The sequence below is a fragment of the Hyalella azteca genome, unplaced genomic scaffold, assembly GCF_000764305.2.
Source record: "Hyalella azteca isolate HAZT.00-mixed unplaced genomic scaffold, Hazt_2.0.2 contig7556, whole genome shotgun sequence".
Lineage (NCBI taxonomy): Eukaryota > Metazoa > Arthropoda > Malacostraca > Amphipoda > Hyalellidae > Hyalella > Hyalella azteca.
In genome coordinates this window covers 4,451-31,895 of record NW_025937679.1, presented here as the reverse complement: position 1 = coordinate 31,895, position 27,445 = coordinate 4,451, and the positions used below count along the sequence as shown (strand labels likewise).

The following is a 27,445-nucleotide window of genomic DNA, read 5'->3' as shown; positions in this document are numbered from 1 at the left end:
TTTACAACACTTCTCTTTAACTTCACTTCTTGTTTGTCTGTTTGTCTGTCTGTCTGCTACAATTCTTGTAATCGAAATTTAACACACTTCTACTTGTAATATCGATCTGAAATTTTGCATACTTGTTTAAAGTTGGAGACAATGCATGAATCAAATGTCAAAATAAATGATTTTAAAAAGTAAAAAAAAATTTTCAATATTAAAAAATTGAAAAAATAATTTTGTCAGCTACAAATCTTATAACTGATATTTGACACATTTTTACGTGTCTAATTGATCTGAAATTTTGCACACGGGTGTGAAATCAAAGGCAATGCATGAATCAATTAACAGAATAAATAATTTTGAAAAAAAATTTATATATTAAAAAAAATTATATATGTTAAAAAAATTGAAAAGTAAATTTTTTTAATTTTCGAAAATTGGATGAGAAATTCATTGTACATCTGTAAGATTGGAGATACTGGATTCTTTAGAAGTGTTGTCTTTAAGAAGTAATTTTTAAACGTATATTATTATTATGCAGCTGGTCATTGAGGACAACAACGGAGTCGTGGGTAGAGTTCCATCTGGTATTGTTGGGGACTACCAACCTCCTCTTTAACTCGTCCTGAATGCTGTCTGCTGACACGGTGCTGCGGCACTGCTGGTTCCATAGCGCCCTTGCATTGGACATGGCCTTCCTGTAGGCTGACTTAAATTGAGCGCTGTCAAGCGCCTTGTCGGCATCCACACTGGCTACCAAGTTGAAAGTGTGGGCTGCACACCTCATGTGCACTGGCAGGTTGTGGCTCAGGCCACTGGACCCCTCATCTGCCTCAAGGGTGGCCTCAACAGAGATGTACTCCACCTCGTCCATGGACCCGGCCTCGGGATCCACGTCTATGTCCACATCCTCGACGCCCTCCATGTCAGAATCAGCAGCAGGCCCAGGAATGTTTGGCAAGAGTTCAGCTTCTGTGCCAAACTGTACAAATGCGTTGACGAAGTTGCTGCCATTGTCTGTCGTGGTCCTGGTCACCTTGTCCTGCAGGTGGAACTTGTAATGGGTGTCCACTATGGCCTCGGCGAGAACATCAAAGGTGTGATGCCATCTGAGCCGAGAGCAGGCCAGAACCGCGTGCTGTCTTGTGAGGGTCTTGGGGTCCAGGCTGTGTCCCGTCATCCCCAGGTAGGACCTGTTGTGGGCTGACAAGCAGTCCGCAGTGGTCGCCACCCAGGAGATGTCCTTGAACAATCTGTCATAAATAAATTATAAAGAAAAGAGACACAAGTTGTAAAACATGCACTCTCTGACTGACAGTTTTACATGTCATAAATAAAAGAAAAAAGTTGGTAATATGACCTCATGTCTCAACTTCTTAAGTATAAAACACTATTTCCATTGGAAACTTGTCATAAAAGAAATCGCTTGAGTACTTGTCACTTCAAGCTAATGCCTACTGCAAAAGCAGCAAAGAAAAACTATCATCCAGTTAATCCTATGGCTAAAGATAACGGGACTTCTCCGCTCTTTTTCGCGTCATAAAGTATACATTAATACTTATATCGGATCGTCGAGTACACGTGCCAATTGCGGAAAGCCCGATCCGATTGCAGTATTAATGTATAAATTTATAACATGAACAAGAGCGGAGAAGCCAAATTAACTTGAGCCACCGGCTAACCGGATGCTAGTTCTTCTTCTCTTCTTTTTCAGGAAGCAGCGAAGAACTAACACCCGGTTAGCCCGGTGGCTAATCCCAACAGGATTTCTCCGCTCTTTTTCATATTATAAATTAATGTACAAATTAATACTGGTATCAAATCGGGTATTTGGCACGTGTATTTCACGTGCCAAATAGCAGCGGGGACATTTCAGGAGAGTTTGCCTAAGACGATATCTAGGACAGTCGTTCATCGCGAGCTTCAAGTCACCGCAAAATAAACAGGCGAAGAAGACCTCTACCCTGAATAAGACCTCTATATGAATGTATGCTAAAAAAATATGTAAGACCTTTCTCTACAGGAATGTTACGAGCTGCGCAAAACCGCTCTGAATGAGTGATACATGTTATAAAGGGCCTCTCTACATGATTGTTACGTGTTACAAAAGACTCGTCTGCATGCACTGTTACATGCTTTGTAACACCCCTCAGCATGATTGTTATGGGTTATATGAGATTTGAGAAAGCGGAAATCTAAGGTTGAAACCGAATTATTTCTTTTACTGAAGCACATGAAGATTCTTGAAACTGTTAATTAATTTGTCCTTATTTATATACCAAATTTTTGCAATTTTTGATGCTAACATTGTCTGACCATTGATAACTTGATAAAATGGGAAGAAATGTACTTTTTGAACGCTTCGTTTATCGGTCCACTAAAATTTTGAGGGAAAACTAATTAATTTAGGAAATTTGCATGAACGCACGTCATTCAAAACTAGAGGACATAATTGTGTTGGCGAACTTCGTTAGTCACAAATATCTTCTTATTTGGTGGACCGTGGACCCAGGATACGAAACTGGTATGTATTAACATGCTAGAAGCCTCATACGCCTGCCACCACCGTAAAGCAAAGATTATCTTGAAACTTTTAAATGAATTTTAAAAGGACGGTAAGGATGAGAACCACTAAAGTTGGAGAGACTTGGATCTTGGATATTTAAATGAGCAGAGTCAACGAAAGTAAAAATAAATAAGAAAAAATAAAAAAAAAATCGACACCTAAAAGACGGAACCGCTTCATCTCGGCAATTATCCGTGACGTGTTGGTCGATAGTCTCAACAGTAAGTGATCGTAAGGCTCCGAACCTCATGGGTGAGGCAGAAAAGTCACTACATGCAGTGGGAATCGATCGGTTTCACTCATATATGAGCAAAATTTTCGCAAAGTTAAAGAAAAAAAAATTATATTCAAATCAGCTCCGGTTGCATTTGTAATAGTAATTTAAGGATTTTTCTGCAGCATAACGTGTATTTTTGAATGAACAAAGATACTATAAAATGACCATTTGAGAGAGAGATAGGCATTTGACTAAAGTTTTTTAGAGATACTACTTTTGTAATTTCATTTTAAATAGCTTATGCCAGAAGTATTGTTTAAAGGACATTTCATGTCAACCTCAAAATGACCCATAGTTGATATATTTTCGGTGTAACATTTTTTAATGAAATTTGCCATGCTTGTACCCGAAGCTATGCATTATTGAAGTTTAATTGGTTACATACGTCAAGGACGACATAAGTTATTCAGCTCTTAAGAAATTTGACATCTACTAACCATCGATATGAAAAACTTAAAAACCATAACTTATTAGTATTGCAATTTGTTCAAAATTTTAATGAATATTCTGACGCAGGAGTGAATGTAAATAAAAGTGAACAAACATCGTCGCCATGTAAAAAAATTGAGTTGAACGAACATTTTCTGATGAATTAAGAAGCAATGAGCCCCAGTCTAGTTATTCATTGTACCATAGTGTCAAAAACTGGTCAAACTGGAATGTACGATATATTTGAATTGAATCGAACACATTCGGCGACCCGTATTTTGAAATACGAACTCGTTTCGTATTTCGTTTAGCTTGTCAACAAAAAATGGAGCTAATGTGAAATTATTTTTGCCGTGTGAACCTCATGTCCACAAGGCTTTACAGCTCTCTATAGTAACGGGGCGCAGCTGCCTTCAAGCAGTGCTTTGATGAACTTACAATGTCAATCTAAACATTGCGACTTTTCGATTACATACTGATGAACAATTTTGTTGATCCGAAACTATCAGTATCAGCCAGTTTTGAAAGGATGATTTTCATGTCGTCTGGATCAGTTGATATTTGCTACTGTTAATTTCAACCTTGACTCCACCAGTCCAAATCCAATGGTATAATATGTACACCTAACTACATTCATATTGAAAATCATCAGCCATTCAAAATTATACAGAAAATCAGGTGCTGCCAGTATATAATTCAATTTGTGTACAGAACATCAGATAGGCCGAGTTTACCCTAACAATAAGTCCCTCAATTACAATGATTTCACTGGAAGTGTTTGACATTTTAGAAGCTATACTAGTTTGCTTAGTTTTGCCTCAAGAAGTTTAGCCTACAGAACAATTGAATTTGGGCTGGAATTGCTACTATTAATTATCTGTGATATACTTGTCTTCTGAGAACAGTAATTGCCTTTAATAATTATGAGAATAACTGCAGTATGACTTAACCTAATTTGTTAACATTCCTAGTCTCTGGCTGCCTGTTGGGTGAGCGTACGAGGAAGCTCAGTGCGGATGTTCGAAGGTGATGCATGAATTTTATGCTAGAAAGTTTTTTAAACATTTACTCTCATATTGTAGCAATCTGATCTCAAAATTTTGCTGTAATAAGAAATTAGGATGAGAAAAATTTAGTCGTCAAATTTTATGATTGTGTTGTGGATTTAAAAATATTAGTAAAGTATCCAATATCTAAAGTTTGAGATTCGTTATTCACCGTGTGTCTTTGTTCTGAAACATGAGTTGACCACACAGCTTGTATTTCCCACAGTTTGGAAAGCTCTTTGTTTGATTTGTTCACAAGTGTTTAGTCTCTGGCACAGCTGCGCAGTTCGTTTCAGGGTCAGTTGGTCACAATTCTATTTCCTTCTTCCGGTTCTTTGTAAGCACAGCACACTCTGAAACTGCGTCTGATGATTGAAATTAACAGGTTGAGCGCGGTACGACTCACCAGGGTTGCTAAATGGCCTGAAACAGCCAAGTCCGCCGACAAAAGAGTCTACAATTCGATATTTGCTAGTAAATTGGTAGGCTCAAGTGCAAAAATTAAATTTTCCTTTTACTCATATTTTCAAAATTAATTTAAAAAACTACCTCTATTATAAATTTCTGCCGGCCAACGAAATTGATAAAAAATAAATCGCGTAAAAAAGGCCGTGCAACCCACCGAAAATCGTACCGCACTCAACCTATTAGTGTTGAGTGCGGACTCAAACGTTTTCTCTCAAGATAGTGTAAATTTTTGTGGAGTTTTCTTTGCTTCTAAGTTTCTGGTGATTATGATTGATATGACAGAGTATATATAAAAATATTTAATATTTTCGGAAGTGACAAATTTTCCTGTGCAAAGTATTTACCAAAAATTCTCTTAATTCTCCAAACCTCTGAGCAATAAATATGTCACTGTCCGAATAATGACCCGTTTTATTACTACACTTCTCTTTAACTTCACTCCTTGTTGTTTCTTTATTTGTTTCTTTTTCTGCTACAAATCTTATAATAGATATTTAACACACTTCTACCTATCCAATCGATCTGAAATTTTGCACACTTGTGTAAAGTCAGAGGCAGTGCTTGAATTAATTGACAGTTTAAATAATTTTAAAAATCATTTTTTTAATAATAAAATATTAAACAAAAAAAATGAAAAATAATTTTGTTTATTATATGAAAATAAAATCAGAAGTTCATTATACATTTGTAACGTCTGAGGCACCGGCCTCAATAGAAGTGTTGTCTTTTAAAAGTAATTTTTAACCGCATATTATTTGTACACAGCACGAGCAAAGAACGAACTTAGCACCGATAAGGTGATACAAGGTTAGGAGAATCGTAGGGTCATATAAGTTTATCTTGACCAATAGGTCCACGATCGGAATGGACTTTGTCAGGAGAGCCCATTCAAGACAAAAGGTGCATCGCTATTTGAATAAAGTGACACTAATTTATCTGAGTGAGATGTTAAATGAAGAGCTCCCAGTTAACCTCGCCTGCCATTTTGTTGCAATGTTGTAGAGCCTCTAGGAGAGTGTGGAAGAGAACAAGAGGCGGCACAGAGTGCCCAGAAAGAGTAAGGAGAAATGGAAAAGACAGTAAGAGATGAAAAAGGCGCATTATGCATGATTGGGTGGTTCATAAAACAGTGGGGTTTGTTTGGGGTTGGGGGAAGGGGGTTGGTAATCCGTCAGGATTTTGGATGGTTCTAGCGGGGGGACGATGAGAGGATTGTAGTTCTCTATTCACATTATTTAATGTTTTTAGCACAGTAAAAAAAGTGATTCGTGCACTTACTATTTACATGCGCTTTCGCTTTTTAATAATTTTTTTTTATTTTCTCATATTATATGATGATAACGGGGTGATGATGTTTATGAACAGTGATGATTTATATGGCGGTGGGTGGGTGAGTGCTCGAGACTCGGAGGGAGGTGGGGCTAAGAGTTTATTTCGTACTGGGTTTTCGGTCTCGTTTCTGCTGTATGCCATTCTCGGTGAATCGAGTCAGTCCGTCAGCATGATGGTGTATTGGATGTGGTGTGTTATTTTGGGACCAGCTACACCCAAACGGGATGGGAACAACTAGCGTCCGAGTGCAACATGGTCAGCTGTGTATTTATTTCAGCTGTGTATTTATTTATAAAGGGGTTGGAGATGGGGCGTAACGCTTCTCGTTCATATGAGCGTAAGCCATTTTAGCGATTCGGTCCTGTGAATAAAGAAACCTCTGCTTCAATGTTGAACTTTATGCAGTCCATTACCTGGCGATGCTCATAATTTTCACATTTTTAACAAATCAATTACAAATACGTTTACAAATTCTTCACATAGACACGCGGATAAAAATGCAATTAACAATTTTCCAACTTATGAAGGAGTTTTTTTTCGCCTACTTGCAAGCTCACATTCATTCCATGCTGGTATAGCTTCGAACGTAACAACAAAACTTTCGTCATCGCATCACAAGAAGTAACCAATGAACAAAGGTCACTTGGAAAGTGCGATGGAACTAGTGTTACTTATTCTTCTTCTTCCGGAACATGTGCTGGAACAAAGAGTGCTCTTGAACGAAAAGTGCGCTTGAACAAAGAATGCTCTGGAACAAAGAATGCACTTGAACATTTGTAAGTTTCGAGGTTATTCTATTCATGTTAACGATATAAACACAAACACTTGTTTCATTTGTGTACGTGCGCGAGTGCTCGTTTCTGACTCGAACAAAGAGAACGCTGGAACCAAGACCTTGAACACTTGTAAGTTTCGAGGTTATTTTATTCAGGGCAACAACACTAGAAACGCGACAAACACTTGTGTCGATTAAGCTACGTGAGCGAGTGCTCTTCCTGATGCTAGTCTTACTTACTCGCTCTGTGCGACCGGTCGCACCGCGTGGAAGTGCTCAGGAGCGACCGAATCCCTTACCGGCCCCGCGTATACCGTCCCTCGTGGGGAGTGACTATGAAGCTGCGGCTCTCCAGAGACAAGATTCATCAAACTTATTTTCTGTGTCTAAATTTTTATCACCTAGGTTGATTGGCTGCCATAAATTATTATTCATCTCTGCATTCATACTTCGACTACTCAGTCAATGACCAGAAATAAACGAGTTGACATATTTCCTGGTTTTCTATTTTAGTCTATTTTGTTTTCTTTTGAAATTTTTGCGCCGTTTAAAATTAGAAAATAAATATGATATATAAAATCTTCATATTTTTGAAATGAATTATCACGTTCAAAGAAATATACACGTTCGAAGAAATACGTTTAAAAATTACTTTTTAAAGACAACACTTCTAAAGAGTCTAGTGTCTTTGATGTTACACATGTACAATGAATTTCCGATTTTATTTTTGAATATTAAAAAATTTGTTTTCTAAATTTTTTAATATAAAAAAATTATTTGTAAAATTATTCATTCTGTCAATTGATCCGTTGACTTTAGGCAAGTGTGCAAAAATTCAGAACGATTGGCAAAGTATAAATGTGTTAAATATCGCTTATAAGATTTGTAGCAGACAAACATACAAACAAACAACAAGAAGTGAAGTTAAAGAGAAGTGTTGTAATAATAATCGTTACGAAACCAAAATATACTGTACATTTATGTGTCACTCTAAATATTACGAGAAGGTAATAAAAGTTTAATTATGCAGAAGTACAATACGAAATTATTAATAAATAAAATATATCGGTTATTAAAATTTCAAAGAAATTGGGATTACAATAAGTTTAGATAACAAAATTAATTAGTTGTCTTTCCTGCAAGGCTTTCCACCATATTTAAAATGGAAAACAATATCTGGAAGCTGGCGTTGAGAGCAAATTATGAGTACCCTTAAGGGCGGCTGAGCATAAAGGGCGGATAGAAGGTCAGAATTACCTCCAGCAGTTTTGTTATCGAGAGAACATTATAATTTTTTAAATTTGCTGCTTCTAATCTTATAAACTCGTAGGAAGAAAGTATGGATTAAATTGAATGGTTGAGTTGTAATGCTCAATAAAATTGTTCGGTAAAAAATTTGTTCGTAAAAAGTTGAGGCTAACTATTACTGAAGTGCTTATCAAGTGCATGCTTCTGGAAGCAGTCGACTGAAGCTCGCGAAGTACATTACATATTTCTATGTGTAATATATTTTGTGAATATTATGTATATTTTTCTTAATGGTATACATATCAATCCTATATACATCCTAATCAACAAATTTTCAGCAACCATTATCATTATCGTTATCGTATTGCCCGTTGCAATAAACCCAGAACTAGAATCTGCCGCCATGAAAAAGCTTCCAGTCCGCGTCTTTGCCCTCGGCATCATGGCTACGGTGAGTTCGATATCAAGTTACTCTTCGTTTTTCGCGGATAGGAGAGGAAACTTCCGCTATAGGTAATCAAAATACTTGTGTTTCCATTCCTCGTACAAATCTGCCCCTCGCAAAATTGCAAGCAACTGATCAATCATAATGAAGGTTAGAAACGCCGCACGGTCGAGAATACAGCCAAAGTGGAGTGACCTGTCTTCGCAGCGGTCATTGTAATGCAGTATCATTTGAGGCTCGACTTCAATAAATAAATTTATCAAATTTAATCAGCGACGAATACGTTTTTCCATATAAATGTTTACGGAAAATATTTGTTCGACTGATTTCAGTCTAATGCTGAATGACAGATTGCTAATTTGCAAAATAATTAATATTTAGTAATTTGTGAAAATAACTTCGAAAGTTCACCATCGAAAGATCGTATAAAGCTAAATCATATAAATACCAGTATTGTTCTCCAACAGCACATATTATTTATTTGGACACTGCACCTATATTATCTGTTCTCATCCCATCACTCGTGTTCTAATATTGACAAATCATTCTCTATTATGGTCGAGACGGAAAATACAAAAAGCGATATTTGCCGTGGAGGAGATATGGGTGGAGCATGGTCCCTTGTGTTGTTATTTGTATAGAGGTATAGGTGGGGGACCATGTGCGTGTAAATTGAAGCTTTTGAATAACCGGTCCTGCCTTGATTTGTCGTTTGGGAGTAATGCGAGTTGTTGATTGAAAAATTTGGATCATATGTTTTAAGGGTGGAACCAGTTTTGCGTGTTTGTTGGTGACGGACTGTGTTTATTGTAGGAATGTCGCATTGTTCGTGGAGTATTTGATAGGATGTGAAGTCGGACCAGTGTGAGTGTGAAAAATCGGAGTGCATTGTTTTGTACTGTCTGCAGCTTGGATATGGATTATTTTGATTGGGGTGTATCGGTATCGGGAGTTAAATGAGGGATGATCTGAAAAAGGATCGAGAGGTATAACGTGCGCTTTATGTTGGGTGGGAGGTGGTAAAATCAGTGGATTTTGTGCGGATTGGTGAACAACATTCTTTTTCTTTTTGGTATTTGAGAGCTGAAACCGGGTATTGTGAATTGTAAACCTAAAACTGTTCCAATGTTCGCATATGGATAGTCGGTGTTGTCTATGAAGCTGTTGGAAGTGTTTCGCCTAATGATGGGGATGATTTTAAATTTATTCGAGTTTTCCCTAACGAGCCATTTATTTTAAAAGGTGTGGATATGTTGGATGGCGTATTGTGTTTGCACTGCTGCATGGTTGTGTGGGTAATGCCCTGTGGTTATTTGTGTTTTGCCATCTGCATAAGCTATGTAGTCTGTGCTGGGCATCATGGTGGGAAGTCGTGGGTGTAGAAGCTGTTTAGTGTGGGGGTGAGACAACCCTCTTGGGGGGCACCTGTGTGAAGTTATTACCGAGGACCTATGTGATTACCTATTCTTATTATGGATACTGTTCTGTCTGTATGGTAGACTGAGAATGATTTAGTGAATGATGCATAAAGGTTGACTTGAGTGATCTCTTATTGGAGTCAGGTGTGCCAAACCTTGCATTTCAAAGGCTTTGGTCAAATCGCGAATCAGTATGTCAGTGAGGTCATGTCCTGCTAACTGTATGGCTAGTGTCTCCTGGAATGTGGCTAGCGCTGTGTGTGTCCCTCTATGCTTCCTAAAATTGTGTTGACTTGTGTTACGCATGTTGTGAATTAATATGGGTTTGTATAATCTATTGTTGAGTATTTTGTCTAAAAGCTTCCCGTTGATGTCTAGTAGTGAGATGGGTCTGTAAATTTGAACTTGGTGTTGCAATGCGTTGGGTTTGGAGTGGAAAATTATGAAGGCATGTTTCAGTGACTCCGGGAAACAACCGACGAATGGCACGATTGAATATGTATATTAGATAGTGGATCATGTTTCTGTGTAGGTGTTTGAGTGTTGTGATGCCTGTGGGACCAAGTAATTTTGTTTGAATGTTCTTAGTGTGTGTAGTAATTCTCTAGCTAATGGTAATAGGTGGGAAGTCCGCAGGATGGTGCCGCGGGAGGTCGTTGTGATTATATGGGTGAATTAGTGAATTAGGTGTATGTTGTTGCTGACGTGGTCTTGTGTGGTGTGGATGTGTTCTATGTCAACGTCTTCATTGTCTGCGTCATCATGAGTGAATATATCTTGCCAGTTTTTGCGGAACATGGGTTCTCTTTGTTCGGTTGTGTCATGTTGTATGTTATGTTTGAGGTGCGGGACAGTTTGCTTGGTGTTGGAGCCTTAAATGCGTTTTAGGGATGACCAAAATTTTGGGGATCTTTTTGTGTTTCTTATATGCTAATGAGGTTCTACCTTGTCTGTGTTTGGATGCGTCTGTATATGCTGTGGGTAGTTATTGACGCATGGTGATGATTTGTCTGTTGAATTCTAGCGATGGACCGTGGGTGTGAATGTATTGGAGAGTGGCTTGGTATTGTGTGAATGAGTAATATTTGGTGGGTGTGTCCGGTGCCGGGAATAATGCGGTGTGTCATGGTAGGGATTGAGGTATCGGTAGCGTTCTGTATGTGTATTGTCCCCTTGTCTATTATTTTGTCTTATTATTTTGTCTATTATTTATGTATATTATTTGTCCAGCTTTGTCTATTTATTCTAGTGTAGGGTCAGGTTATGTGGGTACTTTGTTTGTATTGTGTCCAATTTGCTCTAAGGAAGGATCTAGGAAGACAAATGGGTATTTGAATGAGATTTGCAGATATAGTGGCTATTATGGAATGTGGTCTGATGTTGTGATGGTCCGGGCTGTATGTGTATGTTGTGGAACGCTTTATTGTTGTATAGTACTCAGCCAGGTGATGTCCTGTTGTGGGTGATGAAGGTTAGAAAGTAAGGGCCGATGTGATACATTTGCGTTGTCATATTAGTGAGTGTACTTGTCTTCCTATGTGGTTGGAGGAACTATTTTCTTAATGTTGTGTGCTTTGCATGTGTTTCTGCAAGGAGGTATACGGGATGAGACCTATACAAAAGGGAGTGGAAGTCAATGTTGGTGTAGTCTATGCGGGGTGGACTGCATGTAGTTTCTATCGTGCTGGGTCCTTTTTGGTTCTCTATTGTGATTGCGAGCTTGGTTGTGTGGAAGTTGTCGTGCAGTTTATGTGGGATACCGCCATTTACTGCTTTGGCAGAACCGCGGAGTGAACTGTATTATCTCTGTTGCAGCTATGGACGTTGTTATTGATTTTTTTAATAAAGTGTTGTTGTAGGTGATAGAGTGATCGTTAATAAGAATGATGCCAGGATCTATGTCATTGTAAATATTTGAAAATGTAAATTTCTTATTATGCCAGTGTTGGACATTGTATCAGTATTGATGGGCCGTATATTTAGTGTTGATTGAGGGGTCATGATGGGGTTGGATGTTTAAATAAGGATTGTTTCAGCTTTTTGGCGGTGGTTGTTTTTTATGGTAGTGTATCTACTCATGGTAACGAAGGCGTTGTTAGGTTGGATGTTGACTGTGGGCTTGTAGAATTTAAATTCGTCTCGTCTCAAATGTCGATAATTTTCGATGAGCCTAGGTCTTTCACTGATAGCTTCTGTCCGAATTCGTTCTTTCTCAGTTCGTTAAAGAACCAGCTGTTGAGTACCGGCAGTTATTGGGTTGGGGTTTCTGCTGCTTCTAAATAGTCTAACAGCTATTAATTCGTCTTGTCCTGGCAGTTAAATGGGTGATCTTCCGCACTGTTCGTCACTAATTCTTCGTTTTCTGGGATCGTGTTCTTCGTTTTGGATTTTGGTTGTCAGCGGGAGGCACGTTCTGAGAGATCTCTTGGCCTCTCTGGCAAGTTTAGTGAGAACCGTCTCATGTCGTTATCGTCAATAAATTCCATTTGAAGGTTGATGTCTTTGTCAGGAGTCTAGGTTCCGGGTTGGTTATAAAAAAGTTCAATATTTTGTTGGCGGAGTCTCTGTCGGGAAAGTCGCGTCCATATCGTAGTTAGTCTTCAATTATTTGGTTAGTATGCTGCCGAACCCCTCATTTCGGGAGAGGCTGGCGATATGGGCATGTGGTCAGTTTGAGTTGCGTCTTGTCTGTCATTGTAAAGTTGTGTTGTGGAATGTTTGTTTCTTTATTACTTGTTTGGCTATGTTGAGATATGTTTGCTTGGTTTTGTGATTGATAGTTTCTTGTTGGGATTGTTGTTTATTTTGTATTTTTTCCTTGTGGTTTGGACAGTTGACGGCGGTCGTTGTGGCCATTGAGACATTTCTCGTAGGTGTTTGAGAATTTGGGTAACGTCCAAGTGGTGGGAGTCATAGCAGCTTGTGTTTGAGGTGCAGTGGACTGCCGCGTTCACGTGGGTGGAGTTATGGAGGCTTATTTTGAGGTATAGTGGACTCTCACGTTCACGTGGCGGGAGTTTTGAAGGCTTGTGTTATTGATACATCTATTTTTCGGGGCCAGCATTGTTATTGTCTGTCCACAAAGACTAATAAATTCTCATCACTTATGGATTCAAAAATTTTCCACTCTTTTTCTCAAACGGGGGCCAATTTATATACTCATGAAAATTTATTTAAAATTTTTTTCTGGAATGCTTAAACATTGTGAAACGCCGGCTATTGTGAGAAGTTAAAATCTCAAACAACTTCGTCCAAAAAAAAACGTCCTAAAGTTCTAGAGGTTTGTCCTGCGCCGTTTATATAAACGGTCTGTCATTCCTGTCAAAATTTGCTCAGTTCAACGAGGTGTCCGTCTGTAAGCTCGGCCAGCTCGGCTCTAGCAGCAGTCCGTTCGGCTCTAGCAGCAGACAGTTCGGCTCTATCTAGCAGCAGTCAGTTCGGCTCTAGCAGCAGTCAGTTCGGCTCTAGCAGCAGTCAGCTCGGCTCTAGCAGCAGTCAGTTTGGCTCTAGCAGCAGTCAGTTCGGCTCTAGCAGCAGTCAGTTCGGCTCTAGCAACAGTCAGTTCGGCTCTAGCATTCGGCTCTAGCAGCAGTCAGTTCGGCTCTAGCAGCAGTCAGTTCGGCTCTAGCAACAGTCAGTTCGGCTCTAGCAGCAGACAGTTCGGCTCTATCTAGCAGCAGGCAGTTCGGCTCCAGCAACAGTCAGCTCGGCTTCAGCAACAGTCAGCTCGGCTCTAGCAACAGTCAGCTCGGCTCCAGCAACAGTCAGCTCGGCTCCAGCAGCAGTCAGTTCGGCTCCAGCAGCTGTCAGCTCGGCTCTAGCAGCAGTCAGTTCGGCTTCAGCAACAGTCAGCTCGGCTCTAGCAACAGTCAGCTCGGCTCCAGCCAGTCAGTTCGGCTCTAGCAGCAGTCAGTTCGGCTCCAGCAGCTGTCAGCTCGGCTCTAGCAGCAGTCAGTTCGGCTCTAGCAGCAGTCAGTTCGGCTCTAGTAACTGTCAGTTCGGTTCTAGCAGCAGTCAGTTCAGGTCTGGCAGCAGTTAGCTTGGCTTTAGCAGATGTCACCTCGGCTGTAGCAGATGTCAGCTCGACTCTAGCAGATGCCAGCTCGACTCTAGCAGATGTTAGCTCTACTCTGGCAGCAGTCATCTCGGCTCTGTCAGCAGTCAGATTGGCTCTTACAGCAGTCTTCTCCGGTCCAGCAGCAGTCAGCTCGGCCCGAGCAGATGTCAGTTCGGCTCTAGCAGCAGTCAGCTCAGCACTAGCAGCAGTCAGCTCAGCATTAGCAGCAATCATCTCGGCTCTAGCAGATGTCAGCTCGGCTTCAGCAAATGTTAGCTCGGCTCTCTTTTCCCATCAGTTTGTGTGGAATGCTGAACCAAATGTTGCTGTTTATCAAACCGAGATCTCAATTCTCAGACGCAACTATATATGTGTCACCAATCCCTGCCTCGTATGTTAACTTGCAATATCGATATTTTGTCGCTTTATCCATTGCAAAGGCCCCTCGGTATTGGCAGACTCCTCATTTTACGGTGCTTCTACCGAAGCAGCATCGTTCCTAACATAATTACTGGTTCATAGGCTTGGATCTATTCTGCTAGCCATGTCTGGTCTAATAATTACCATGACCGTCGTGAAGTTGCCCTCTCTGTGGTGCCGCTGGGTTTTCACCTAATTCATATAGTCACTGCATAGTGGGGCAGCTGTAATTGAATTGTGCTGCTCGCGAAGCTAACTCTTATCCGACGCCCACCGCGGATAATCGCAGTGGTAATGATAAGAACTCGTTCGTAATATGCTTACCGCCTACCGCCGGCAAATTAGGCTGCGGAATTTGGTGGCTGAAATTTTATTATATAATATGAGACTGACACAAACTCGTTATCCCCTCATCTGATGAAAAATCATAAGTTTTTGTTTGTGGAAGATTTTTAGTCTTGCTGGTTTTGAAAACTTCGTTTAAAGACTTCTAGAAAATATCGCTGAACCAAGTTGAATTCTTTGCAAATTTGAATCAGTTTCAGAGGTTAGTTAATATATATATATTGAACTTAATTTTCACCATTTCATGCACAACATGGCCTCACTTCACGTGAGGTGGCAAGCAATTTTTTAGGTCTCGGAAAAAACAAAAAATATCAAATGTAGAGGAATTCACACACCTGCTCATCGCGCGATTATATTCCTGAAATTTTGTGGTGACGAAAATATTATAGTGGGCGTGCTGTCTTCATGTGATCACTACTAAAGGATTCCCATAGCAAACAAGAGACTAGTCTTGATCAGCGATTAAGGATGTCATGGTAACATTAAGATGGTCTGCATGGGAACCTGAGTCTCATTTCATCAATACTCTTCACTTAATTGCAGTTACAAACTTCGTGTTTCATTGAAGTAAATAAGCCATCATGCGAGCGCTTTGAGTCCTTCTGCTCCAGCAGGGATTGGTCACATCGAGTAATTGTTATCAAAAACTTATGAGCTAATATTAATTATTTTGAAAATATAATTACTGTCCTCAAAATTGCGTTTTAATTAGGGCTGATTGTAGAATATGGATTTGATTCGGTTGGGATGATTTGATAACGAGATTCTCAAAGCACAATGATAATTATCTACCCCGAGCAGCGCCAGGATCATCTGCTAGTGTTAGTGAAAGGTAATGGCATGAGAGGCCATTATTATGAATGCTAAACAAGATCAACAAGTTAATTTTTATTTTTCATTATATATGCAATATCTGTGTTTTCTTCTCGCTTGCATCAACAACAGTGCGATCTTTAGACCTCATTTGTCGAAGGACGTTATAGTACAGCACCAACCCCTGGATATAGCAACAGAACGGTCTCAACAAGGTGTCCAGAAGTCTCGGTTAATTTCTCTCAGTGGTCAGATCTCCTCTAGACCGGTTGACCCAGAACCTTTGGATCCTCGCATGAACCATCCAACTAGTAGAGATGATGTCACCTGTAACTACTGTCATCGTGTTTGGCACGTGCGTCGTGATTGTCGTTCACGTCTAGGATTGTGCTTCGTTTGTGGAGGCAATGGACACGTTATCGGAAGTTGTCCTTATCGTCGAGAACAGCGTCAGTACAGAAGGCCAGCAACCGTCTCTAAAGCCCCTTTCACACAGGGCAGTAGATACTGCGGGCGTCAAAAATGCCGCGGCAGTATTTACAGCGCAATCTTTCACACGAGGCGCTTTTTACTGCTGGGTTCTATCAGTCTTGCAGTGCTTTATGCTTCATCAGTCCATCTCTATGTTTATGTAACAATATTTCTCTATGAAAATACTGTATATCTCTATGTGAGAATGATGTAAATACATCTCTATGGAAATACCTATATATTTTATGGAAAATATATCTTTTATAAAATATATCTATCACTTCAAGGAAATATATATTTAACAATGTATATCTTTATGTTTATGTAACAATATTTATGTACCGATATTTATGTTACAATATCAGTCTATAATCTATCAGTCTAGCAGTGCTGTTTATTATGCACCTAAAATACGGCCCCACTGTCTGCTGGGATCTGGCGTCAAAAACCGCCCAGTGTGAAAGATTACATTGAATACCATTGCAAGCTAAACTGCGCGACAAATCTACTGCCGCCGTTTTAGCAGGACAGACGCTGGCGTCAGGCGTCAAATTCTACGCCGCAGTAAAAGCAGTCGTGTGTGAACAGCATTCCACATTTCGTATGTCCGCTAAGGTTCGGCAGTAAATACTGTCGGACGCTGGCAGTATTTACTGCCCTGTGTGAAAGGGGCCTAAGGCATAAAAAGTATGCGGCAATACGTGGCACTCGGTAATTGAAGATACGCCTAGTAACTATGATTTGTCTGGAAATCATAATAACGAGCGCTGTAATGACAATAAGCGTGTAATTGAGATCTGCGAAGATCCATCCGATTCTAAAATTCCAGTATGTAATGCCGTGACTAATATTGATATGTATCCCTTAACTGTTGTAAAGTTATCAGATATGAGTGAGTAATGATATTGATAGAGCGACGGAAATAAATGTTTCTGCAGAGTTTGATGGTAATCCGACTGGTGATAGATGTCCAGTTGTCCCAGATATAAAGTGTATTTTAGATTTAAAAGAGAAGTTTTACGATTAAAGGCTAGGTTTTTACTTCACAAAACATCGTCAAATTCGTTCAGTGTTCCAACCCCTAGTGATAGTTTTTCTAGCCGTAAGGCTCTTGACTGGAGCTCTGATGAAATGGATGTAGAGGAAAATAATGACGGTCTGGTTCAACATAACTCAAAGCCTGTTCCTGAAGCCACTAGTTCTCCGCCTGAAGTGTCATTTCAAATATCGCTGATTCATGATAGTCAGGATTATCCATCTGGTAATGGAAATAATAGTTTCTTGGCGCTGCAATGGTCTTGTACACGTTCCGATGTAGTAGAAGCTACCAATTGTAACAGTTTGGATGCCGAAACGTCGGTAAACTGGAGTTTTGATAAAGAGACTGTGACTGAAATAATACCAGAGCACCGGGTGACCACACCAGTATACGATGAATAAGCCCAGGAACTGTCGGCGCGTGTTTCGTCAATTAACAGTAATGATAAGTCTGTTGTAAGGCTGAGGACTGTTTCGCAATCGCTTAATGATGGTTGGATTGACGATGTCTCCGACATAGTTGGAATGGGTAATTTGGCAGGCGATGATGTTCGAAATGATATTCTGACCACCATGCAGGAACATTTGTAGCACCTCAAGTCTGGTATTAGCAATTATAAGGCTGGCGTCACCTGTACGACTGACTCCTGGCGCCAGAGGTTTGAGGCTACCCGTGTAAATGTGACGCGAGAACAGGAAGAAACCTCTGACATTGTTCCTGAACGTGCCACTAGTGCAATAGCTAGTGAGAGGAGGTGTACAAGATCTCAGGCACCCGTAGATGAATACCCACGTGTGCAAACGAAAGTTCTTGAATATCGTCACAAGTAACTTTGGGCATGTTTAGTTTTGATTCTAAATTTGTAGCCTATAAAATTTTTACATGTACATTATTGATCACTGAATATTCTTTTAACCGGTATGATTTATTGTGATTAGTAGCGTTTAGTTGAATATAGTTTCGAAATGTTTATGTAAAGTGACAGATGCCCCATTTTGTAAAGTGAATTTTGTACTATAGATTTATGGATTTAATATTGTGTAATAAATAATTCTTGTATACCACATAATACTTTCAATGTATAGTCCGTAGGAATTAGAAAGATGTACGGTTTAAAGTTAGAGTTTATAGACGTGTATTGTTTGATGGAATATGGTGTTCAATTTGTAGTAGATGGGTTTTATTTTCGGAAACCTGTTTTCTGGGATTGTAAATACCTGTGAAAATATATTTCATATTTTGTAAATATCTAAGTTTAAGTTAGTTAAAAGTTAAGTTAAGTCAAGTTAAGTAAATATCTAATAGTATAAATTTTTTCATATCTCTTAGTAACAATTTTTCCATTTACATTTGGACTTTCAGTTCCGCAATTTAGGTTTTGCGTACTTTAGGGATTCATTCATTCATGTTTTAGACTTTAGCTGGAGTGGACTGTACGGCACAACGCAATTGTACATATCTATTTTACTGAATACAGTGTGAATACAAAGTGTTTATCTCGACTGAAACCCTTTCCTGACTTTGAGATAGTGAAAGAGGTAGTCCCCAGCAATATCCATGTTGTTTTCTGAGCTTATGCAGCTGCAGAATCACCAATTAGCAGCTTTACAATAACCAAAAAATGTGCTCACTCCGGAGATTATATGTCCACCAAAAGCTTCACGAATCTTTCTCTTCATGCTGGTTTATCTTGAGCAGTTTCTTACGGGCATTTGTCTCTATTTGACATCATAGCCCTTTTTGTGTTGCAGGTGTTGGGCCTTGGACTCGCCACGGCTTCGTATCCTGACAGCGTGAGTACAATAGCCGTAGCCATGTTTCCAGTTGCGTCGCCTTAATTATTATTTTGTGTCAGAATTCTTCATGAATAGCTAGGTAGTTATTGACTTTGTGCATGATGCATAAATGCTATTGATTTTAAACAACGTAATTTGGGGGAAAGGGCGACGCCACACTTCAAGGCTCAGACTACCAATGAGAAGTTAGGCAAACAAATTCAAGTTTCTTATGAAACACAATTTTCTCTGCAGATTCTAGAGGAAGGTAAACTATTGATTTGATGGGAGACTGATATCGACTTCCTCAAATATTAGTCTTGCTTATTGTACGATTGATGTATCATTCTGCTGGGTTTTTGCAAGTTTGATAAATCATTGAAATCCATGATTTTTCGTGACAATTTTACCTATTATCGTTGATAATAAAGATTTTGGTTACATTTGAACGAAGCATCCTCATTTTTTGATATATATGTAAAGACGTACTTAGTACCGAGTGATCCTTCTGAAATGTATGATTAGAACAAACTGATATCTTTATTATGAAAAACGTGCGTAATGAACTTCGAATCGGGTAATGAGCAACGCTTGCCGATTAGATCAAAGCCCAGTCTTACAGCTCCTGGGTCAGCTCGGCTACTTCACGTAAACTAGCACTGCATGAACTCAGACGACAAGCTGTTAGCAGCGAGGAACTCAATTAGCAATAAAACCCACCCACAGCGGGGCAGTAACTCGCGCACGTTCATCCGCAGGTCAACGTGGTTACAGGCCGCCCTGGTCCGCTGGGATGTGGAGCAAAGACTTCCACTTCTGTCCGCTTCCGGTCCTTGACGATGCCGGGCAGCAAATCGCTTGTGGTGAGCCGTGTACCTGTTTACACATGCAGCATTAGGAGCAATAGCAAGTGTAAACGAGCTCGGTGGTGGTGAGCCTTGTACCTGTTTACACATGCAGCATTAGGAGCAAGTGTAAACGAGCTCGGTGGTGGTGAGCCGTCTACCTGTTTACACATGCAGCGTTAGGAGCAAGTGTAAACGAGCTCGGTGGTGGTGAGCCTTGTACCTGTTTACACATGCAGCATTAGGAGCAAGTATAAACGAGCTCGGTGGTGGTGAGCCGTGTACCCGTATGCACATGCAGCATTAGGAGCAAGTGTAAACGAGCTCGGTGGTGGTGAGCCTTGCACCTGTTTACACATGCAGCATTAGGAGCAAGTGTAAACGAGCTCGGTGGTGGTGAGCCGTGTACCCGTATACACATGCAGCATTAGGAGCAAGTGTATGCGAGCTCGGTGATAGTAAGCCGTGTACTTGTATAGTGTTCACACTTGCAGCATTGGGAGCACGTGGAAATAAACTCGACAGCATGCCACCATAATAGTGTCAGTATGTCCTCATACTTTTATATATTGAATTTAAAAGAAGGGATTGCAATGTCTTGCACAGTAGATAAAAGTGTTTTTAATAGTTTGATGCTTTCTTGGCTGAAGTGGTGGAGGAATGCGTGATCCTGCAAGGGCCCCATTCAGTACATAGGGATTTGTATACGTCTCATCATTAAAAGACAAGTTTACGTCTCCAATTTTGCTGGAGTCTTTTGCTCAGCACGTTAGTGGATAGATAACATATGTAGCTGTGATGTTCATTTGCTTTCTTCTTGCAGACCTACCGACGCTTTTCAATCTCGACACTCAAGGTGACTGATGCCGTAAATGTGACTAAAAGGATGTCAGCAACAGATGTGGTGCAGTGCGCGAGGCTGGCCGCTATGGAAGGTGAATATTCTGCTTCTATTGTGGTCTTGAAGAATTGTTTAAAATTAAAATCCTTTTGCAACTTCGGCACTTCCGCGGAGGCCACATAGTTTGGTCTGAAGCAACAGAGTTGCAACGATTCATTCTTATTTATTCGTGAACAAATGTACAACATGTTATAGTGAACATTTGATAAATGATTATAAGCTTCAGGACCTTGGAAAGACGTAGCTGGACCTAATCCTTTGAACTGTAAGGAGTTCCGCCTGCTATTAAGGGCTTTTCAATGACCGCGGATGCTCACCATATGCAGTAACAGCTAACACTCGAGGGCATAAATTTCAAATTCCTATAGTAACTTACCGCTTTTTCAAAAAAATTGATAGCCGCGAATACATGTTGGTGAGAAATTAATTTTTTTCAGACATGGCTGGGTTTTCTTTCAATGGAACCTGCACAGCCTACAAATTTGGCAAGAAATTTTGCTCCTGTTCGACAGAAGAACCAGTCATTTACGTGACCGACTCCAGCATTTCCTACGGAACTCCCTCTAGTGTTCCTTTCAGTGAGACTCCATCAATTAATATTGGCCTGTGATATCACTGTGATATGAACAAATGAATCCGAAAACCTAAGTTGAATGTTATTGCGTGATGAATAGGTGTGTCCCTAGAACTTAACCGATTGACCTGTGATATTGCTGTCCTATAAATATGTGGGTCCCGATATGTAGATTGAATGACCTATGATATTAATGTGTGATGAAAGTTATACATCTCTAACCCAATGTTATGCATCTCTAAGCCTCCCTATACATCTCTAACCAAGCTCTCACACGAAACCCAACCCTCATACTATGCCCAACCCCCACATAAAGATCTTAAGACCTCATAGTCTCCCTATAAGGCATCAAGAATCAAGAGTTAATTTAGGGACAGCAGCACTAGGCATGCTTCAAGCAAAACCTTTGACGGCTACCAAGCTCCGGCCGCCAGCGATACCGAGAAATGAACTGAACTTTTTAATGCTCGGACCCTCGGCAAGCTCCACTCTTGTCGATGTCGCTATCACCGCGCAAACAGTTGCGCTATATAGTGGCACTAAACCCTAGAACACAACCTCTTGTACAACCTTCGCGCAATGCTTAATCCTCGTACGTAGCCTACCTTTCCAGTCAGACCTTCGCACAAAGCCCAACTTCCGCACAAAGCCAACTCCCTCATAAAGCCCAACTCTCGTACAAAGTCAACCCTCGCACAAAGCCCAACTCTCGCACAAAGTCCGACCCTCGCTTGTACAGGCAAACAGAAACTGTCAGATGGCTCTGTGGGTCAGTTTTGTGTACTGTGTTTTGCGCAAAGTGTATCGAGTGTGAGCGCAGTTACTTGTGTGTGCTTCCTTTAACATGTCTAAAAAAATGGTCTATATGTTTGTGGGAGGTTTGTTTATATAAACGAGCGTGTGGGTGCGTTTAATTGGGTCAGGACGTATCTCCGTTTAATGCACAAGTGAACGTAAGTGGCGCATGCTTTTGCAGGAATGCGCCTGCCTCCGTAAACGTTCTCACGTGTTAATGCAAATCAGTCTTTGTTGATAATTTTTACATTTTTACAAATGTCTTGACAGTTGGTGAATACGAGCATATGAGTCCTTATATTGTGCATCAGTCGCGCATCTTGCGGATGCGCATTTTGTATACAGTCGATCATCTTGTGGACGCGCATCGTGTGGACACGCATCATGTATATTGTATACAGTCGATCATCTTGCTAACGCGCATCGAGTATACATATAGCCGATCATTTTGCGGACACGCATCTTGTATACAGTCGATCATCTTGCGGACACGCATCTTGTATACAGTCGATCATCTTGCGGAAACGCATCTTGTATACAGTCGATCATCTTGTGGACGCGCATCTTGTATACAGTCGATCATCTTGCAGACACGCATCTTGTATACAGTCGAGCATCTTGTATACAATAGAGCATATTGTGGACGCGCATATTGTATACAAACGCGCATCTTGTATACAGTCGATCATCTTGCGGACACGCATCTTGTATACAGTCGATCATCTTGCAGACACGCATCTTGTATACAGTCGATCATCTTGTGGACGCGCATCTTGTATACAGTCGATCATCTTCTGGACGCGCATATTGTGTACAGTCGAGCATCTTGTATACAATAGAGCATATTGTGGACGCGCATATAGTATACAGTCGCGCATCTTGTATACAGTCGATCATCTTGCGGACATGCATATGGTATAAAGTCGATCATCTTGCGGACACGCATCTTGTATACAGTCGATGTTGTTGTTGTTCCTTGCGCCAAACGTCACGCTCGCGTGGGCGGAGGCTCCGGTGGTGGTCGGAGGGGTGGCACCGGAAGAGGGGGAAGATGGGCAAAAGCAGGGAGGGTGGCCAGGAACGCCGACGCCTCCATGGGGTTGTCCCACAAAGATGCGGCGCTGAGGGACGTGAGGAAGGCGGGGCAGGCAAAGAGGTGCTAGACGGATTGGAGGGATTCGCCGCATTCCGGGCAAGCGGCGCTAAGGGAGCGTCCGACCCTGTGGGTGTAGAGCGCAAGGAAGCTGCAGTATCCCGAGCTTAGTTGGGATAGCGCTGAGCGGTAAGGGCGAGGGAGCGAGGCCTCTTCTGCTGCAATCGGTGGTGGTGGGGTTGTGAAGACAGAGTTGTTAACGGCAGTCGCCGCCACACGGGTGGCTATCTCCCTGCGGAGGGAGCGTTTTGCCTCTCCATAGGCACCGTCTGGCAAAATGCCGTCAGCCAGGAAAGGCGCCACAAGGTGGTTGAACCTCGTCTTGATTGACGCTCTCATGGGGCGGTCTCCGGGGGGAGCGGAGACGATGTTAAAAGAAGTATGGGTAGGCTGGAGGGCGCTGGCGAGAAATTGAGCACAGGCCAGTTCCAGGTGCGTGGACAGGGGGAGGACGCCGGTCTCATGGTGGAGATGGGTAATTGGGGCCATCTTGAGGCAGCCGGTGGCTAGTCTCAGGGCTGAGTTTTGGATGATTTGGAGACTTGCAATTGCGGTGCATGAGGCGACTGGGTATCAAATGGGGGCAGCATAATTGAGGATTGGGCGAGTAATTGTCCTGTATGTGGCAAAGATATCTTCCTTGGAGAAGCCCCAGTTGGTGCCGGCCAGGGCTTTTAAGATGCGTAAAGAGCCTGTTGCTTTGGCGGCTATGGCTCTGACATGAGGAGAGAACGTAAAATGGGTATCCCAGGTGACCCCTAGGATTTTGGGGGTTTTGTCCAAGGGGATGATGCCATTGCAGATTGTTGCCGAGGGGTGTAGACGGGATTGGTGAGTGTCGGGGGTGAAGAGCGTGACTGAAGATTTCCCAGGAGCCACGGCCAGTTTCTTGGCGGTCGACCAGTCTGAGACGCCCCGGAGAAGCTCAGAGAGGTCAGCCTCCGCGGCGTCGAGCCTCGGGGACGACACAAAAATAGTGAGGTCGTCTGCATATGAGGCGATGTTAGGGGTCGGCACAGTATGTCCGAGATGAAGTAGTTGAATAGGGCTGGTGAGATGACCGACCCTTGGGGAACTCCAGAATGGATTGTTCTGAAAGGGGACCTTGTTCTCAGATAGAGGCAGGAAGCCATCCTGCCTCTAAGGTAACAGCACAGCCAGCGGACCAAATTATGATGTAGGTCTGAGGCCGCGATCATGCTAAGGAGGAGAGGGTGGTCGACACTATCGACAGCTTTCGATAGGTCGACCGCAGCTGCCACTGTACGTGTTGGGGGACAGCATGAATTGAAACCCGTCGCAATCTGGTGCGCGAGCGAGAGGAGGGCGGTGACTGTCGAGTGTCCCGGTTTAAAGCCACGTTGCAAAGAAACCGTGACGAGGGAATCAGAGATGTATGGGAGTAGAAGGCGTTCCAGGATCATGACCGCTGGACAAAGGAGGGAGATGGGGCGGTATGAGGATCCCTGGTTACCAGGTTTGCCTGGTTTTAGTAACGGGATAATTATTGAGTTTTTCCATATAGATGGAATGGAGGCCGTGGAGACAGAGATAATAAAGATGTAGGTGAGGAACTGGAGGCCACGTGGGCCAAGGTGTTTGAGGTGGAGGACCGTGAGTCCATCCGGACCCCGAGCGGAAGAATTTTTAGCGGCTCTGATGGCGAGTTTCACCATTTTGGGGGTAAAAGGGGCGAAGTCCCTGTCCAGGGGGTGCTCAGCCCAAATTCGACGCATAAGGCGGCGGGTGGATGGGTTTTGAGAGTGCGGAGCGATGGAGGTGAATAGTTTGCAGAAAACGGTAGAGATCTTGCGCTGCGACGAAAGGGGGTCTGACCAAATTGGATTGGCTGGTTGGGTGGAGGGCGGCTAAGCTTTTCGGATAGTGAGCGGAGAAGGTTCCAGTGTTTTGACTGGTGAGTTCACCTGTTGCACGAGGCGAGATGTGTTCGCCAGGTATTCCTGGCATGGGCTTGTGTTGAAGTGGAGATCTCTAGGTTGAGATCGGGGAGCCGTGGGTCGTTAGGGTTGGTTGTGTGCCTGATGTCATCCCGTTGCTCCATGAGCAACCAGGAGCCAGGGCTGACAGCGGGGGAATACTTCTTTCTAAAGCCTGCAGGGATGTGCTGCTTGGCAGCAGCCGCCAGGACGCCCCTGAGGATCGACTCACCTCCACACGAGGTGGGGGGAGGGACACGAGCGCTGCTTCAACTGCTGCCGTGAAGGCGGGCCAGTCCGCTTTCTTATAGTTAGTATATGAGCGGGCAGACCGGGGAGCTGGGGACTCCACGGCGGTGGGTAGATGAAGCAGGATGGGCAAATGTATACAGTCAATCATCTTGCAGACACGCATCTTGTATACAGTCGAGCATCTTGTGGACGCGCATCTTGTAACCAGTCGAGCATCTTGTGGACGCGCATCTTGTATACAGTCGAGCATCTTGTGGACGCGCATCTTGTAACCAGTCGAGCATCTTGTGGACGTGCATTTTGTGTACAGTCGAGCATCTTATGGACGCGCATCAACACGGTCGCGCATGGACCGGTGTCGCGTGAACGTCTGCTGTTTAAAGGTTCCTCGCTCGATCATAACTATTTTTTGCCATAAACCCATACTATATATTGCCATACAGCAGGCTCGATCATAACTATTTTTTCATAAATAATATCTACAACAAGGAGGCTGATCAAGGAATATCGAGTATATCATTCAATGGAGAATAAAATTACAACCCGTTTACATCTCGAAAAAAGTGTAAAAGTCGCAGACTTTATGAACAATAATATCCAAAGTTTCTTGAAATTTCTTATCATTACAACTCTTTTAATACATTGTTTACATATTTTTGTTCCTGGTAACCGTTTATAAATAAATAGCTGGGTAAACATAGAAAAATACATATCGCCATCTCATTTACGAGTAGAGTAAAGTTTAGCCTAATTTGTGAAGAAACTCATATGGGAAGAACCGAGCCTCTTTGTAGCCTCTCGGTTCTCAATCAGAGCCTTAAGCTGCTTTTGCTGCACCAACACCGTTGACATTTACTTCAGGAGTAAAATATCATGTTCTTAGAGACATTTTTGTGTCTGGTTGAGGGCAGCTTGATGTTGGTCAAGTGAGGCTTGACTTTGATCAATATACGTTTTCTGTTGGTCCAGAGCGGTAATGTGTTGCTCATGAGTATGTTGGAACTTTATGTTGGTCATGAGCGCCTTACTGTTGGTCAAGAGCTGCTTGTTGACGGTCTCGATCTAGCGGCTTGATGTTGGTCTCGAATGGCTTTATGGAGAAGGTATTATAATGGCAATATTGAGGAATGACGTGAAGAGAACAGTGATATTGAATTATTAGGAAGTTTTGGCAAGTACAGGACTAATTAGGATATTCTCGTGCACGTTCTGTACTGACGTAAATAATTATTGACAGAAGACGGGTGGAGGCTTCCACTTTCTGTACTTTCTTTAGTGACGCGAGTGAGGATTCATACACAAATCTATACAAATCTTACAACAATGAATAGTTTTAGACATGATACTCAAACCGGAAAGTGATTCAGTCATGGCGTATTTCATTAAACTGGAAATGTGATTGATTGATTAAAACAGGTTTGACAGACCTCATATGTCCAAGCCATCAGCTCTTCGATTCAGCACAGTGCGTGCGACTGTAGGATAAAAAATTGACAAATTCTGAGGCGATTATCTAGTGCGGCTTCTCTAGTGACGCGACAACTTGCGCGGCTAGAAGGCAAGCAGGACATTCGAAGATATGTAGGATGTTTTGTATTGTTGTGTACTGGCCTTGCTAACCGCATTTCTCGCTAGTAGCTTACCTTTATTTATGAAATATTTAAAAAAGCAAACTTCAACAGGCGCTGCTCCCTACGCCAACGTCACTGTTGAGAACACCGGATTGAAGCAGTACAAGCTCGTGAATTTCTTGATGAATGTCATTCGAAACACAATTGTACAGCCGACAGTCAGTAAGTTCTCAATAGTTCGTGATGCAATTGCCGTTTGATAAGTAGGACAAAATTCATCTAGCCTCTCCCTCACGACTCCAGCTAACCTTCTCTTTCGGAATGCAAGTCACTGTTGAGAAACCATTACTTTCTCATATTTGTCAACGTGATTCGTTACTCCACACTCGACACTCCTGTGATCCCGACGGCAGGGAAGTAAATCACACACTGGCTAAGTGAAATTACTGAATTGATTCTTTTCAAACGAATCTTAAGTTAAACCTTAAGTCCGCGTATAGTGGTG

At 41.8% G+C, this 27,445-nt stretch overlaps 1 protein-coding gene across 1 annotated transcript; it reads left to right on the top strand.

Annotated features, from left to right (window-relative positions):
* Positions 1-8,529: 8,529 nt before the first annotated feature.
* On the top strand, positions 8,530-27,158 carry LOC108682343 (the record flags this gene model as incomplete). Its single annotated transcript, XM_047881292.1, has 6 exons — positions 8,530-8,577; positions 18,889-18,930; positions 19,671-19,775; positions 20,581-20,692; positions 21,096-21,236; positions 27,052-27,158. Coding segments are annotated over exons 1-6 (555 nt in total), but the record flags the coding sequence as incomplete, so codon positions are not given.
* Between the last annotated feature and the right edge of the window lie 287 nt (positions 27,159-27,445).